Raw genomic sequence first — 16,976 nt, forward strand, 5'->3', positions numbered from 1 at the left:
CCAGTTCCGCACAGTATTAGGTAGATGAAGACATAAGTGAACATTGAAAGTGACATTACTTATGCCATACAGGACCTCCATGTCTTTAACAAAGTCTGTTAGAAAATCCTCAGAGTCAGATAAATGCATAGCAGTTATATTCTCACCAAGTAGAAGAGAGACCCCCTTAACCAACTTAAACCAGTGCTTGAGATATTTCTCAGGCAAGAAGCCTTTCAATGTTGGTACGCTGTAAAAAAACAACCACATGTACCACTCGTGCGCTTTCCAGTATTTTCTCTCCTGCAGTGAGCGGGGAACACGGGAAACATTGCAGGGGGGTTTAATTGAAGTCAAAATGCCATCTATCTGATCATTAACAGGTCCTAGGTACCAGGGTGACTGAAAGTTTTCTGAATCAAACCACAGTGAGGTCATGCGTCTGGCTACACCAAGAAGCACAGCATGCATATAATCTGGAACACAGCCGTCAATAATATTAAAATGGGGGAGACATGATAAAATGCTAGGCCCTTTCACTCCATGTGTAGGGTTACCCAAAAGAGCCTGTTCTACCAGTTCTTCTGTTTGAGATTCAGTTCTCAACTCTACAGCGTTATAGGGATATGCTCTAACACGGCCCTTGCGCTTTAACACGGTAGTCCCTTTGTGCATGCAGAAAGAGCAACCAAACTCTCCATTAAATTGTTTGAAATTCTGAATAACTGGCCGAGCAACCGAGTCTGCCACCATGAAAGGAGCAAGCACTTTACTTGAGACCGTACGCCCACTCTCACTCTCCCATTCAAGACCATGTTCAAACAAATAAATGCATTCATCGACGAATGGTTTCATGTAACTGTTCATATGTGGTTTGTTTACACCAAACCACAGCCCACAGACCATGACATGTTTGCCACGTAGATGTACTGGGAGTTCATTTATGGTACACAGAATTGGCCACAAACTACGTTTACTGGATTTGTGGACTGGCACTCCATCACAGCTGAAAGCCAGTGATAGGTTGTCTGGTGAAGCGAGGGGTGATAGTTTTTTATAGATGCGTCCATCATAAACATCTCTGATTACAGAGGGGTCCCTTTGATCAAATCTGTGTCTCAAGTGTTTTCCCAGGTCATGGTCTTGCAGTAATGTTTTAATTTGACTTTCTAGTGGCAGGTATAAGAAACACTGGTCTTTCTGTGCGTCCACTTTAGAAATGACCTGGTCACAAACATGGCACTTCACAGTATGAGGAAATTCCTCCATGTTGACATTGCACACTTTGCACACATAGTGTATTTCTAAAACATCTTTAACCGTATCAAATGCTTTGTAGAACAGGTACTTAGACCCACTAACAGTTTGACCACCACTCAAATTTATAAGTTTCATGATATCCTCTAAGGCTGTGTTTGTCAATCCATGTTTTAGTTTTAATGCAAGCAGGAGTAGTTCTACTTGTTCCTTTGATGGAGTTTGCTCTGCTGGACTGATGTCATCATCTTCTGGCTCCTCAGGTGGAGTGCTGCATAGTGGTTGGTCCATCTGTGGTTCCTCTGGTGGAGGGCATAGTGGTTGGTCCATCTGTGAATTGCAAACACATTAAATAGAGATGAATCAAAGAATGTGCCATTGTGGGATGAAGAAGTTGGTATTTGGCACATGAGGAAGAAAAAGGCAATATTATGCAGGGCAAAGATGGCCGTTGGACAGAAAGTCTAATGACGAGATGAAAGTCTTTATTGCAATATGGCCAGACTGATAAAGTTCCCTGCTGCGGTTGACAGCACAGTGAACAAACGCAGCAGATGAAAAATGCAAGAATGACACAACTTTACCCCCCAATCTCACCGACAAGTATACAGGCCGACTAGTCTAAAATAATCCATAATACTAAAACTAGACTAAGAATATAAAATATGTTATTGAAGAGACTAGGACAAGATCAGAATTCACTGAAAAAATGTACACCGACAGTGCCAGTAAGGCATTGATTCCCATATTTACATTCTCTGCACCCAGTCGGAATTTGAACCCACAGCTTCCAGTCTCATGAGAGATTAGCCTTATTTAAAAATGTCAGGATGTTGCAAATAGTCTTTCCAGTGGTATGTAAAATCTATACTGATGTCTGGGTTAAATCTATACTGTCTGCTACCTCAAGTGTGGATGTTTCTTACCTGACTAACAGCTCATGAAATGTACAAGACCTAGTCATAAGTCATACTGAGGACATAGTCCTGACTGGCTGCCACACATGCTGCCGTCATGCATTGGTTAGTCAGGTCACATGACCAGTGAACGGATAACAGGAAGCAGGTAACATAAATCTTTAGAGACCCCCAATGTTATGTAACGTAATATGATTGAGACCAGCCGGTTGAGAGGAGCGTTTGTTACTAAATAAAGAAACCAGTGCTTCTTTCACCTGACAAATATCACTATGTGATCATTCCTTGTTTATTAACCATTTATCTGTGACTTACTGTGTCTCTAGAAGCATCTGAGGGCTCTGCCTGTGGACGTGGTAGGTCAGACACGCCTTGAATAATCTGTGAATTTCAAATATTGGATTAGCCTGATTGAAAGATTGCACTGAATCAAACAAATGCATTTCATAAATTGTGGTAGGTATTTTAATCTAAAGTAATGCCAACTAGACTATGTCCTTCCTGTTCCGACATTCCATGTTGATCTGAACTCATCAAACCCTGTACACTCAAGACACGCTTCATATATGGCCAGTACAGAGTATCTGACCCCCATGCCAAAGCACCAGCGCTCGCCCAGCAGTCTGCCGTCAGCCAAGACGATGCGTGGACGCAACCTCGGTTGCTTCTCGCCATCAGGGCGTCGTACTGGTTTATTTAGTCGACTACACTAGGCTAATTCACAATAATAAGATTACGACTAAATTGTGTTTGTTTTGTCACTTCGAGAGACAAATCACGGAATGTAGCAAACCAGGCTAGTCAAAACTGCTTGGATAATCTGTGAATTTCACACATTGGATTACGTTTAGTGAAAGGCTGCACTGAATCCAAAAAAAGTGTCTCCTCCTAGTTACATTTAAAGTAATACTAACTAGACTACGGGAATTCCACCTACCACCTTTTAGCTTTTTGGAGAACTTACCGTGTCTGTAGAAACAGCTGAGGCCTCTGTCCGACGTGCATGTGCATCAAGCTCTGCTTGGATAATCTGTGAATTTCACACATTGGATTATGCTTAGTGAAAGGCTGCACTGAATAAAGAAAAAAGTGTCTCCTCCTAGTCAAATTTAAAGTAATGCTAACTAGACTACAGGACCCCCCCCCCACACCTTCTTTTAGCTTTATGGAGAACTTACTGTGTCTGTAGAAACAGTTGAGGCCTCTGTCAGACGTGTACATAGGTCAGGCTCCTCTTGGATAATCTGTGAATTTAAAACAGATTAGCCGACCTTATTGAAAAGTGGTATCACATCAAACAATTGTAGACTTTCCAATGCTACGTAAATACAGGGTCCGCTCGACATAACATTAGTTTGAGAGGTTAGGGATAATTTTGCAGGTTGGAGTGCATGGCACTGGGGTTGAGTCTGGCTGGAATGAGCCGTGGCTCGCCAAATTTTACATGACCTTGTCAACTGACGCAATACACCCTAGTCACTGATACAATACCATGTCGTTATGGACTTTCACATCTATCGCCCATGTTAAATCTAATGTCTGCCAACTACCTATTGTTTTGCTTTTCCAGCAACTTACTGTATCAGTAGACGCATCCACCCAAGGACACGTTGGGTCAGGCACTGCTTGCATGATCTGTGAATGAACAGTGGATTAGTTTATTGAAGGATTGCACAGACCCCATTTAAGATGTAAAGCTTTCAGTTATTTTTGAAAAATCTTGGAACTTTTTGAATAATTTCTATAATTTCCATGAAGTACTCTTTTGTGAGAATACCCTGGCACAAAATATCTTCACATGGATCCTGATATGAAAAGTTTGAGAGCAACTAATGTAGAAGATACATTAAATCTGTGGTTTTCCAAATGGGGTACAGGGACTCATTTGATCCTTGAAGGGGTACTAAATATAACTGCACAGTTCTAGAAGTCTATCGTATAAATTGATCTTGGATGTAAATTGAACAATACAGGTCCATTTTGTTGCATTCGTATTTCGTTCTCTCAGATAGGCATTGGGGATCCTTTAAATGAATGATTTTGTATTAGCTGTTTGGTCAACTTACTTCATCTTTAGAACCATGAAAGGAGCCCTCCTCAGTGTCACCATCACCCGCATCATTGGTGAAATGCCTAAAACAAATACAGAATTCAATGATAGTGGCAAAAGTTGTCTCATACTTTACATATTGAGCAGAAACCTGACAGAAAGCAGATACAAATATTGTCAATCTTCATTAAAAGAAAAATCAGACCAGTCTGAAGCGAGTGGCGCAACAGCACCCCCTATTGGTACTCTAAACCGACATAGTCACATAGGTTGGGACATAGGGACAAAGCATGTTCCTTGCACCACTCAATTAAACGGACATAGTCACATATGTTATGTTGGGACATAGGGACAAAGCTGTTCCTTGTGAGTGGTTCAAAAATGACTAGTGTGTGTGTGTGTGTGCGCTCGCGCTTACTTTCGCGCCAACATGTTTGGCGCGAAAATAAGCGTGCACGTTCATGCATTCTTCAATGCATTCACAGCAAACAATAGCTTTAGTATATAAGTCTCAACGCGTTGCATCAGCGGTGGGCTGAGGGCTTGTAGTTCTGCAATTTTCGGTGCACGACCATAGTTATAAAACACTGTGTGCATGTGTGTGTGTGACAATGTAGCTACTTGCTTGGCTAAATGTCTACAGACTATCTACATTAGCAAGAAAGAAAAACAGCAAGTATCACTTGCTTTAGCAACCGCATGTTTTTTATATAAAATAAAAATACACATTCCTGACGATAGCACGCTAACGTTAGTTCTGCTCCATACATGCAGCTAGAAGCTATGTTTACTTTCACGCCAAACAATAGCTTAAGAATAAGCCTCAACGCGTTGCATCCGCGGCACACTGAGGGCTTTTAGGTATGCTATTTACGGTGCAAGTCTGCAAGACAACTTTATAGACACCGCGTGCGAGACCATAGTTATAAAGAAATGGGCTAAAAGGGTTAGCGTGCTAACGTTAGCATAGCATCTTCAACTAGTAGGCCTATACACATACGTATGGCTTGTATTGGTGCTGCTGTTACCTCTTTTTCCATCTGCGTTTAGTTGTGCGTGGTATGGACGCTTCGTCGTCAACGAGGTACCTCTTGTACCGGACAAGTTTGTCCATTATTGTGTCAGAAAAGTTAATGTCTTCAGAACAGAAGCTTCTTTCTCGTTCTCAGTCTCCACTGCTTCTTCTTCGCGTTCCTCCCATAGGTTCCTCCTCTCTTAGACGCAACATCCGGTAGCGGTCAGCTGATCTATCAGGCATGACGTAACAATCTTTATTTGGTTATTACAATTATATTGTTCTACATTGTTATACACTTTAAGCACATTAATTACCTTCCTGCGCAATTTTCATGTTTTTATTTAATTGTATTATTTGATATGGCCTATGATTAATTTTCAGCCAGTACGTCGTCACATCCGGTGACAGTCAGCCCTCCATACTATGCTCTATGCCCGCTGCATGCCCGCTTTTTTTATAGTCTCGCGTGGTCTGGAGATTGGAGAACCAGGAGAACCGATATCTGGTAACGCGAGACTTTGTGGTTGCCCCGCTCGAGCTGCTGACACTGATTGACAGGAGAGACAGAGAAAGTCCGTCCGTCGTTTAGTCGAAGAATAAGGAAGAATAAGGTAATAAAATAAGTTAAACAAAATGTTTGCGTTGCTGGAGTTCCTGGAGGGTATGGACAAGGGAGCGAGAAGCATTGTTCCATTTGCGTGGATCAAAAATGGCCAGGAATATGAAGACGAATATCTAGCTGAAGGAGAGCTGGAGCTCTCTGAGCCAGTTTTGGTAGAGTGGAGAAAGCCCATACCAGGACGCAAAAAGAATAAAGAAACGCCATGGCCACTCTACCAAGCAAAGGTCCTCAGTGTTTCACGTAAGTGTACAAACAGGCAGACATATACATTCCCTCATTTATGTTAGACAGTCGGCAGGCATAGCCTGTTAACGTTTGTGCCTTTACTTTTGGCGTGAAGTATACAGTATGTGTCACTATTATTATTATTATATTATAAACATACATCAGAGCGTCATGTGAACCAGTCATTGAATTACAGGAAATAAAGCAGGAGTTGACTGGCGGTCAACTAACTAACTGTCTACCTTTATTTCCTGTAATTCATTGTTGTGCGGTGTCATGCATGTACGACTCTACGTCGACATGTTGTATGTTTGTTATTCATGTTATATTTACTAGCCCACCCGTTGTGAGATATTGCCCCCACCTTGTGGCCACATGGGGTACTGCACCCTGGGTGTATTTTCGCATTGTTAATTCACTAATAAATTCATTATTAATCATTAATGTGTACAATCGAAAAAAGGGCTTCGTTAAGACCTCCATATTATTATGGTCAATGCCTGTGTGAAAAGTGGGAGTGATTGGTGCAGGCAGTGATGAGCTAAGGCGGTGTTTCTAATTCGGAGGGCTAACTTAAAAAAGATCAGAACTCATTTATAGTTTCATAACACTTATTTCCATGTTCCAGCTAATGAGAAGTCTCTGGAGAAGATGTTGGCCGAGATGGAGAGACAAGAGCAACAGGGGCAGGGCAGTAAACGGGCCCCCAAGCCTAACCTGAAATACGTGGAGGAGGAGGGGGGAATGGATCTTTCTAAGAAAAAGGTAAGTGTGGTCTTTTGTGTGTTTATTATGTACATGCTACCACAAAGTAATCCAAGATTCTAATTAAACCTGCAGTATCTAATTCTAAATGACACGTCATTAATGCGCTCAGATATTATTCGTCATCTGTCTCCCAATTGCCCTTGAAGAGTAGAGTAGTCAGATTTTTCCATAAATGGTAAATGGTGCATTTATATAGCGCCTTTATCCAAGGCGCTTTACATAGATTGTGTATTACATTCACCCATTCACACACACATTCATACACCTTTACATAGATTGTGTATTACATTCACCCATTCACACACACATTCATACACCGATGGCAGCAGAAACCATGCAAGGCACCAACCGGCACATCAGGAGCAATTAGGGGTTCAGTGTCTTGCTCAAGGACACTTTGACACTCTAGGGTGTTACTCTGGGGGAGCCCGGGTTCGAACTGGCAACCTTGCCGTTACCATCCAGCCACTCTACCCCTGAGCCACCGCCGCCCCATGTTTTTGATGTGTAATAGTAGGCGGGTCCACTGCATGGCAGCAGAATATTAGAAGGCTTTCTTACCCAATTCAGAATTGACCTCTGGGACATAAAAATTAGAAATGCTACACTGGTACCCCTGGAGTTACACCTGTCCCTCTAATTCACACTCTCCAAAGGTCATTGGACAGGTCAGGTATGTGGGTATAGGTTATGCTGAGGCTTGGCACATGGTAAACTGATGAACTCTGCTCTTCTACCATTAGCCATCCCACTGTCCTGTGACTCCTCTGGGTGAAGAGGGGGATGAGGAAATCCCCGGCCCTTCAAAGAAAAAGGTAACTTCAACTGTGTAGGTTGTTCTTGTAACATTACAATAACTTCAAAATGATTTTTTTAGGTTAGTTTTAACACTTTCTTTTTCCTTTTGATGAAATCCCGCCTGTCTGTCTGTCTATCTATCTGAGAAGAATCAGAAAAGGTCAGCTGATCTGGAGAGGGAGTCAGGTGAAGGGCTTTCAAAGAAAAAGGTATTATCATGTGTGTTGGATAGCCTTGTACACTACTATAAGTTCAAGATGATCTTTTTAATGTTATATTTACTTAACCCCTTTTGGTGTTTTAAGCATTATGTTATACTTTAGCTATTGAAAATGGCAGATCTACAAGCTCATAGTGCGGTGCCGAGTGCCGCGCTACGAGCTTGTAGATCTGCTATTTTTTGAGTGAACATATCTTTGAATATATATTCTTTCAGAGTGAAAGTTTTTAACTCAATTCTTTGCTTCTGTTCGGGTCCGCGGCAAATACAGAGTCCTTGACATGGAAAGGTTGAGAACCACTGACATAGAATCAGGTTCAGGGCCGGTTCTAGGGGGGGGCAGGGGTGGGCATAGCCCACCCAAACGTGCGTCCTGCCCACCCAATGTGGGTTTGACACCCCACCCGTGCCGGCGGAGTCGCCCCCCCTTACAATTCTGTCTGCCCACCTGAGTGGGGCTGGCTAAATCCGGCCCTGATTCAGAAAACTGTTAGGATTTAGAAGCTATTTTTTTTAGAATAGACCTCAGGTCTAAATGGGTTCACTGCATTAACATTTTTTTTAGTAGGGGTATAGATTTGTCTAACAACTTCAACCCTACCGAAAGTAACTGGTTGGTCCCCCTGAACTCCACTGATGTTTCCCTCTATGCCAAATGTCATACCTGCAAATAGACAATTTACAAGGTTTGCCATACAAAGAACGACTAATTTAACGGTTAATTTAACACTTTGTTGAATTTGCACCCAGATATCTGCCACACAGACAACTTCCTGGACTGAACAGAACAAAACAGGAATATAACAACTGTAATATAACAACTATAATATCAACTGTAATATAAAAAAGGCCCACACTCCAACATTATTTATTATGGCTTCAACTTTATTAAAATGAGATTTGGATGCAAAATGGGAGCGTTGTTCCTTTAACCAATTATACCTGGACTGACCTAAGCATGCATACATTGATTGATGTTCATTAAGATAAATGCGTTGCCTGCCTATCTGACTACTTAACACAGTCGCCTATAGTGGTCAGATAGGCAGGCCACAGATTAGTTTTAGATTTAGAAGGGGTTTTCAGGTTTCTAGAATTGGCATCAGGTCTAAATGGGTTAAGGGTTGGTATGCTGTCGATTTTAGATTACAAATGAAACAATTTAAATTAACCCAGGTATTACTTGGCGTGTTATTGCCTCATCAATGTAATTTCATTTTTTTGATTATACTCCCAAAGGCTCTTGAAAAACAAAAAGAGGCAGAGGCAAAGCTGTGGCAGGAAAAGAAGGTTGCCCAGTTCCAGAGGACCATACAGGAGCTGAGGGAGGAGAACTTTCAGCTGAAAGAGAAAGTGTCTCATCTCCAAGACATTATCTGCACTCGTACGTTATATTTCCATTATTCTATTGCTATTAGCTGAATAGCTAGTCAGTCAGCCCAAGTCTATTTAAGTAATATTACATGAGAGAATGTTTATTGTAGAGGTTATTCCACGAAAGTGATGCGGTCAAGTCATAATCATCACTGCAATTATGTTACCATAAATATAAAACGTGTAATCATATTATGGGGAGATTTTCTGTGGGGGGGAAGGGGCTTTGCAGATTCTCTCGTTTCCCTGTAAATGGAACAGTTAGTCTCAGACAGTAGTTGCTGTTTATTTATCCAGCTCATGATTGAGATAGGTCTGGCGAGCAAACATATCCCGGACCCAAAATGAATCAATACTAGTACTACACATTATGAAATACAACATGACTCCAATGCTATGTCCAGGTAAAATAATTACTGACCTGATGAAGATTGTGTGAGATCGAAACGTTGTCTTCTCAATAAAGTAATTATTTTACCTGGAGAACGGTGTGCGGGCCCTCCCTCTTTCCATGATTGCCTTATTGGCCCTGCACCCACTGTCGAGGTGCGGGTAAATACAAACGGGTATGCTATGTAACAAAGACATCCTCTACAATAATTGTATTCAGTGACAGAATCAGCCATTGCTGTATTTTTAAACTGCAGCCCTCTGCCAACAAGGCTATGTCTCACCGGCTGTGCTCAGATGTCAAAGTGGGAAGAGCCCGAACCGCAGCAGCACACATTATGGGCCGTTGTGTGACGGTGTTGCACACTGAAAATACCTACAGCTCTGTGAGCTTGTAGATAAGCCATTTCAGGCATGCCATCAGAAAGTGCACATCATAGAATGTGCAATGTTTTATTGTTATTACCTTACTATCAAGGGTAACCTTAACCAAGGTTCCAAGGTTATTATAATTAGCCTTAGTACCAAGGTTAACTATACGTACTGTCTGTTGATCTGATCATCGTGATTGATCCTTTCCTTTTCATCCCTACACTAGATATACCTCAAATTAAAGACGACATCGCCTTTCTGGCTGGTAGAGTAAGTTCTTATTTTGTATTATTTTGTATTTGTATTATTTTACTTGTTTTTCACCATAGATAAGTTTGTATGATGTTGGTCTCATGTGTAAGGTAATTAACTGCATTTGTGTTTATAATTGTTTAAGAATCGACCAGTTAGACAATTGACTGTGGAGTCCCAGGACATGGACAATGAAAGAGACACACAAACATTGCAGGTGAGTAATATATTTGACAGAAGGATTGTGATTTACTTATATTTTATTAGAGAAGGCAAATTGGTTTGTTAAGGGCTGATCTCACAAAATGCTCAATGTCAAATTTGCACTGCCAGCAGGTAGGGATGTTAATTGATTGATTTTTTAACTTGAATTTTGAAAATTAGAATTTTGAACTATCCTCAACTTTGCTGCTCTGCTTTTGGACCTCCTGGAACAATGGTTAATTATCTGTAGACAATGCATTGACCCTCATTACTTTCTCAGATCATGGCAGCCAAATAATACTGCTGGTGTAAATGTGAAGGCAGCATTAGGGCCGATTCATACTCCTATTTTACCGCTGTTTCGGCGCTGTAGTGCCGAAATGATTTCGGCTCGTCAGAAATTTTCAGTAGCAGCGAAGAGCCGACTTTAGGACGGTACCCGCCCCCCCGAACCTCAAATGATGTCACATTGTAGGCTCTACAGCGCCGAACCGACTTTTATTTCGGCTCTAAAATAGGAGTATGAATCGGCCCTTATGCAGCCTGCTATGTTTTTGTCCCACAATAGTTTTCAATCTCAACCAAAAAAGTCCATATAATGCGGCTGCAGTTTTATTCCGTTTTTAAAAGCCTCCATATAGGCTAGGTTGTTCAGGAAGCAGTTTATAAAAACGTAACCTTGCATCACCAGGCTTTCCAACTCGGAGGAAAGCCTGGTCTGTGTTACAAAAGTGCCGTGTGAACCCGAAAAGGAATGCTGGCCAGGCTAATAAAAACGGCAGCAAAGTAACTGAAGTTTTACAGTAGTAGAGTGCTGTGCTGCCCACTACTGTAAAAGTTAACACTTTTGTCATGTCACTGTTTAATTTTAAGAGCCATCCATCCATCCAGCCGCCTACCCCTTATCCGGGCCGTGTTGTGGGGGCAACAGCTCCATCAGAGAGCTCCAGACCTCCCTGTCCCGAGCAACACCGGCCACTTAATGCACCTGAAGGTCCCCCGAAAGTAAGTACATTATGTCATTGTACATGAAATTGCTATCTTAACAGTGTTTCATTTTTTGGTGCATACAATATCAAACTGAAAAACAGTTGCATTATAGCAGGGCCCTTGTGTTAGATAAAGTTTTGCACTCCGTCCGTCCGTCCGTGTGTCCGTCTGTGAACAGCTAATCTCCGGCACCGTTAACTCGGTCGATGCCAAATTGTGCACACACACTCCCTGGAGGCCAACGATGAACCTCTGCCCCCAAATTTTCCAGAACGGCCTGTTATAGCGCCACCAGGAGGGCGCTTTGTGCAAAACACGTTTTTGGACAGTACACCTACAGATTTTGTCCAAACATCACGCAAATTGGTACACAGTCTCTCTAGAGCCATTCAACGAAACGGGTCTTTCCGATTTCTCAGACTCCATCCTGATTGGCTAAGATTGGCTTCCAAAGTTCGCAGGAGTGCTCAGTTTCAAACAAAATGCTGCAAATCATGAACACATCGTGTGATTTCTGTGAAATTGTGCACGCACATTCCCACTAGGCAGAGGAAGAAATGCCACATGAACATTTTCAACTCAGCCTCATGGTGGCGCTATAACTGGCCGATTAGTGTTTTTACCTCAAACTGCACGGATCTGTGTAAAACTTTGTATGCACACTCCCTAGAAGCCAAGGAAAAACCTTTGCCTGGAACTTTTCACATCTGCTCTTTATAGCGCCACCAGGAGGCCGACATATGTAAAACACATTTTCTAATATCACTCCTTCATATTTTATCAAAATTTCACGCAAATCGGTACACATGCTCTCCATAGTCATGTGATCAAGACGGGTTTGTTTGATTTCTCATAATCCACCCTCATTGGCTACGATTGACTTCTAAACTTTTCAGGAGTAGCCCGCTTTGTACCCGTTTTGTACAAATCGCCACAACTACTCCGATTGCGGTGAAACTGTGCATGCATATTCCCACTAGGCTGAGGAAGAAATGCCACTTGACATTTTTCTAATCAGCCTTATGGTGGCGCTACAGGCCAAGCCTCACACACACACACACACACACACACACACACACACACACACACACACACACACACACACACACACACACACACACACACACACACACACACCATATTTATATTACTCCTAAACATTTTGCTAAACATCACACACACTCCTATCCTCCTGGTGGAGACCTGTGCCCAGAAGGGCACTTTGTCTAGTTTACACTAAGGGGGCTGCCCATAAGTCAGACATCCCGTTACCATAAATAACCCTTTGCACACACAGACCAGCAAGGGAAGGCTCCATTTGGACCTCCTGGTGGTCCCCAAACCCAACGTTGGGAAACAGTGATATACGTTGTCTGGGAACACCTCTACATCATTAATTTCTGCATCTCTTAAGGCCCATTTAACCATATAATGCATTTGGATGGCAAAAATGGCAGATCTGCAAGTTCAGTGTCTTGAATGAGATGCGCTGTGAGTTTGCTATTTTCCAGCATAGGACCACACAGTACAGTGAAGTATACAAGGCTTTAGGATTTATAAGTCGTTTTTAGAATCCTCCTCCTCAGGTCTAAATGTGTTAAAACTTTAATGTGATATTTTTCAGATTGAAATTGTGAAAGGATCAGGAGTCCTCTGCAACAGGGCGACCTGGTTTTCCGCCTCCGCCGCCCCTACTTCAACCCAAATGGTGCGGTTGCTGCTGATGGGCGTGTTCCCTATTGAGGAACTCCTGGAGAGCAACCTCAGCGGTATTTCTTTTTCAAAATCTCTTAAATGAACTAATTCTGTATTTCCATTTGTACCTCCATAACATAAATCTGAGATATTGCTTAAGTTAAACATAATGTAGTTAGGGGGATTTCCCACATTTCATTTGAAAAGTAATGTTTAAAATATCTTATGTAGGTGGGATGCCAAAGCGTGGCAGTGGGGAACATTTGAAGGCCCTGGATCCCGAAAAAAAGAACGCCATAATTGGTGAGTAAATCAAATTAATTCAAGAAGAAAAAGAACAGTTTATAGATATGCATTGAGTTGACTACTTTAACCATCCCTATGTTCACTATTTATTAGCCATCAGTGGTAGTTTATCACTGGAGACAGAAAACATCAGGTAAGTGATGACACCCATTGCAGAAATCTGCACGGCGTAGGACCTGGTAATTACAAAAGCCTAACTTCATTTGCTCACTTCTTCATCGCAGCTCACTTCCAATATATTCTATATTCTGGGCTAGTGTGCTTCCACTGAGATAAGTGTGGTCCTCTGAGTTGTAGAACATGTAGTTGGTTAGTCAATAACAATTGTTGTCCTACAGCAGTGGTTCCCAACCGGCGGGCCGCAAGGGGATTTCAAGTGGGCCCCCAAATCATTGGACAAAACACTAGAATGTTATTAAAAATATAACATTCATATTTAAAGAAGTCTTGATGATACTATTTTATGGTGTTTCTTAGACTGGAATAAGTATACTATGTTCTATTGATCTAAGCCAGAACACAAGTTGATTGATCATTAAAATAAACATCTTAAGAAAATGCACGTGGCCCACCTATCAACTTGTCTACTGCCAGCTTATGTGATCAGATGGGCGGGCCGTGAAAAAATGTAAAGATTTTCAAGTTGATTCTGCCACAAGAAAAGGTTGGGAACAACTGCTCTACATCTACTGCACCCTTCTTCACCCATAACCCATTTAGACTTGAGGCCAATTCAAAACGCATGCTAAGTTAGTTTTTATTTTTAGAATTGTTAACATTCAATGAAAAAAAGAAAGAAAAAAAAATATATATATATACTCACTCTACAAATAACAGGGCCTGTGATATTTTAATTTGTCCATTAACGCCCAGCCCTGTATAATGTAGTAACGTCCAAAACGACTCCCAGATTGAATTGCACATTGACATGAAGGGTATTTCAGGTCTAAATGGGTTCATCATTAATCATGCCATTTGCACCATATCATGCTTTTAGTTAATTTGCTTGATTTGCATGTCTTATCGCTAAATAACCTGTGCTGATGAGTGCTGTCACGTCGCCAATACTAATTAAAGTGACATTTGTGAGAAAACCTTGTTTAAATCTATTCATTCCATATACCATCTTTTTGGTTAAAGGCCAACAAACTGCTTGAATTCTAGTTTACTTCGAGCATGTCTTTTTTATGTATATGATGTATGCCATATTTTGTTCTTGCTTAAATGTAAATCGCTCTGGATTAAGAGCGATTTACATTGCTAAATGCCTAAATTATAGATCGGGTCCACTGTCTTCTCATTATCGCCTTTTCCTTGATTCTATGTAGAAGCCACATTAAAGAGGTTTCCCCAAGCCACCAAAGGCATGCTGGGAGCAGCAGTGAATGGGAAGCTGACGGAGCTGAGGCGGTCCCACAAGTAGACAAACAAAGTAATAATGATATTATTAAAATGAAATAAAGCTGTTGATACTTTTCATTGGTTAAAAAAATACAACATTTTGATTGTATGACCTTTATTGGGTCACGCCAGCCCCTCCTATATCCAGCTTTAATGTCTGTCCACTACACACACTAAATTCAGATTGACAATGAATGGAGAATGATACGTCATAGGTGTATTGTATGTCATGATGACATGACGCAAATTGCGATGTGCATTGTAGCTTGCTTCTGAACTAATGATGCCTCTTTTTTTTATCAAATCAGATTCGGGGATGACATCAGAACCAAGAGAAGCCTTGGTGACCTGGAGCCGCCACCCCTCAAACCTTTATGACCAAATTATTATTTTGTATTATTTATTTGTATATGGGACAGTCTACCGATACCGAACACCAGTGTTGTGATCTCGTGTTGTGTTTATAGCTATATATCTCGTGTTGTGTTTATAGCTATATCTCGTGTTGTGTTTATAGCTATATCTCGTGTTGTGTTTATAGCTATATCTCGTGTTGTGTTTATAGCTATATCTCGTGTTGTGTTTATAGCTATATCTCGTGTTGTGTTTATAGCAGACTCCTCAGTCAAATGTGCACTTGCAGTTTGGGCAAATCCAAAGCAAACTCCACATGTCCCAACATTTTATTTACCTGCCATAAATGTTTATTCTCCCAAGAAACATCTCCGAGGTCTTCTTTTTTTTTTTATTCAGAAAGATAAAATAGATTTACATATAATAGGCTACATCACTGGTTCCAACATTTCTGTGTATGTGTAAATACAATTGTTATTATATTATTATTATTGTATTTATTATTTATTACTATATTATTATAGTGCGTAAAGGGTTGGCGCCCCAGCCTGTGTCTTCCGTGAGGAAGAAGCCCAACAAACCCACGGTGAGGCCTTTAGGAGGTCCATTCAAGCTCAAGCGGAGCCTGCGGCACCACCAAGGGCAAGGTGGAGCCTGCGGAACCGTTGCGGCTCGAGAATCCACCATTCCTGAATAAAGTGCCTGGTGCTGGGAGTCTGGTGCAACGCACAGGGCCTGACCTGGTGAGAGCAGGAGTGGACCTGGTGAGACGTAGGAGGGGCCCGGACAGGAGTCAACCCACAGAGCCTGCAGTCCTTCCATGTGCCAGTATGGTACCTTCCAGTCCCGGCAGAGTAGTTCAGGAGGAACGGATTGTGTGGCCCTGGTTTTTCCCTAATGGGACTGATCGAGGGTAGCTACTGGGATGTAAGTCGGGACTTGATCACCCCGGCTGGGTCACCTGAGTGAGGGGTATGATGTTGGGAGACCCGAAACCCCGAGGATACGTCCCAGGTGCATCCATGTTTGTATGTATGTATGTATGTATTTTTTTGAGTGGTGCAAACCACTCCAATAACCAGCTTTGTTTGTACCCGTGTTTGTGTGTACCTGTACGTGGGGCCCAAAAGAATGAGCATGGTTACTATGGTCACTGACATTACGTCAGACCACAGCTGATCAGGCTATATAAGACCTTGCACCACTCAGTTCACACGGGTGTGATTTTTTGTATTATATTATTATATCATATATGTACATATATGTACATATATGTACTTGTGCATATATGTTCATATAAGTGCATATATGCACATATATGTTCAGGGGGTCCAATTTCATATATGCCACATATATGTCTAACATATAAGTTACATATATGTCTAACATATATGTAACTTATATGTTAGACATATATGTCTACCATATAAGTTTCATATAAGTCCTTTCCGTGTGGGCTAGGATGATCTATTTGACAGCCATGGCAACCCTCTTTCATATGCTCAGTTATAGCCTTTTCGAGTAGTTTAACAACACGTATTTTCATAATATCTATATGTACTGTACTGATCATCCCGTCATTCTCATCCATAGTCAGGGGCAAATTCACTGGGGATGGCGTCGAAAGCACTGGTGAGGTGGGTGGAGTATCATGGGGAACGGGTGAATTTGTGGATAATAGGTCTACCCTCTCAAAATATTCAGCGTCCCTTGTATCATAGCCCCAAAATGTCCTCTCATCATATTCAGCGTCTTCGTCCATATCATCATATTTATCGTCTTCG

General features: G+C 41.6%; 1 protein-coding gene across 1 annotated transcript; it reads left to right on the forward strand.

Moving 5' to 3' along the window:
- Positions 1-5,854: 5,854 nt before the first annotated feature.
- LOC306913284 (uncharacterized protein) lies at positions 5,855-15,286 on the forward strand (the record flags this gene model as incomplete). Its single annotated transcript, XM_079489875.1, has 13 exons — positions 5,855-6,083; positions 6,697-6,833; positions 7,580-7,651; positions 7,784-7,843; positions 9,094-9,238; positions 9,695-9,780; positions 10,388-10,459; positions 11,320-11,451; positions 13,061-13,205; positions 13,363-13,434; positions 13,531-13,570; positions 14,766-14,869; positions 15,147-15,286. The coding sequence occupies 13 exons, from the start codon at positions 5,855-5,857 to the stop codon at positions 15,284-15,286; spliced, it is 1,434 nt and encodes a 477-aa protein (XP_079346001.1).
- Positions 15,287-16,976: the final 1,690 nt, after the last annotated feature.

This window comes from Electrona antarctica (assembly GCF_951216825.1).
Source record: "Electrona antarctica genome assembly, chromosome: 20".
NCBI lineage: Eukaryota > Metazoa > Chordata > Actinopteri > Myctophiformes > Myctophidae > Electrona > Electrona antarctica.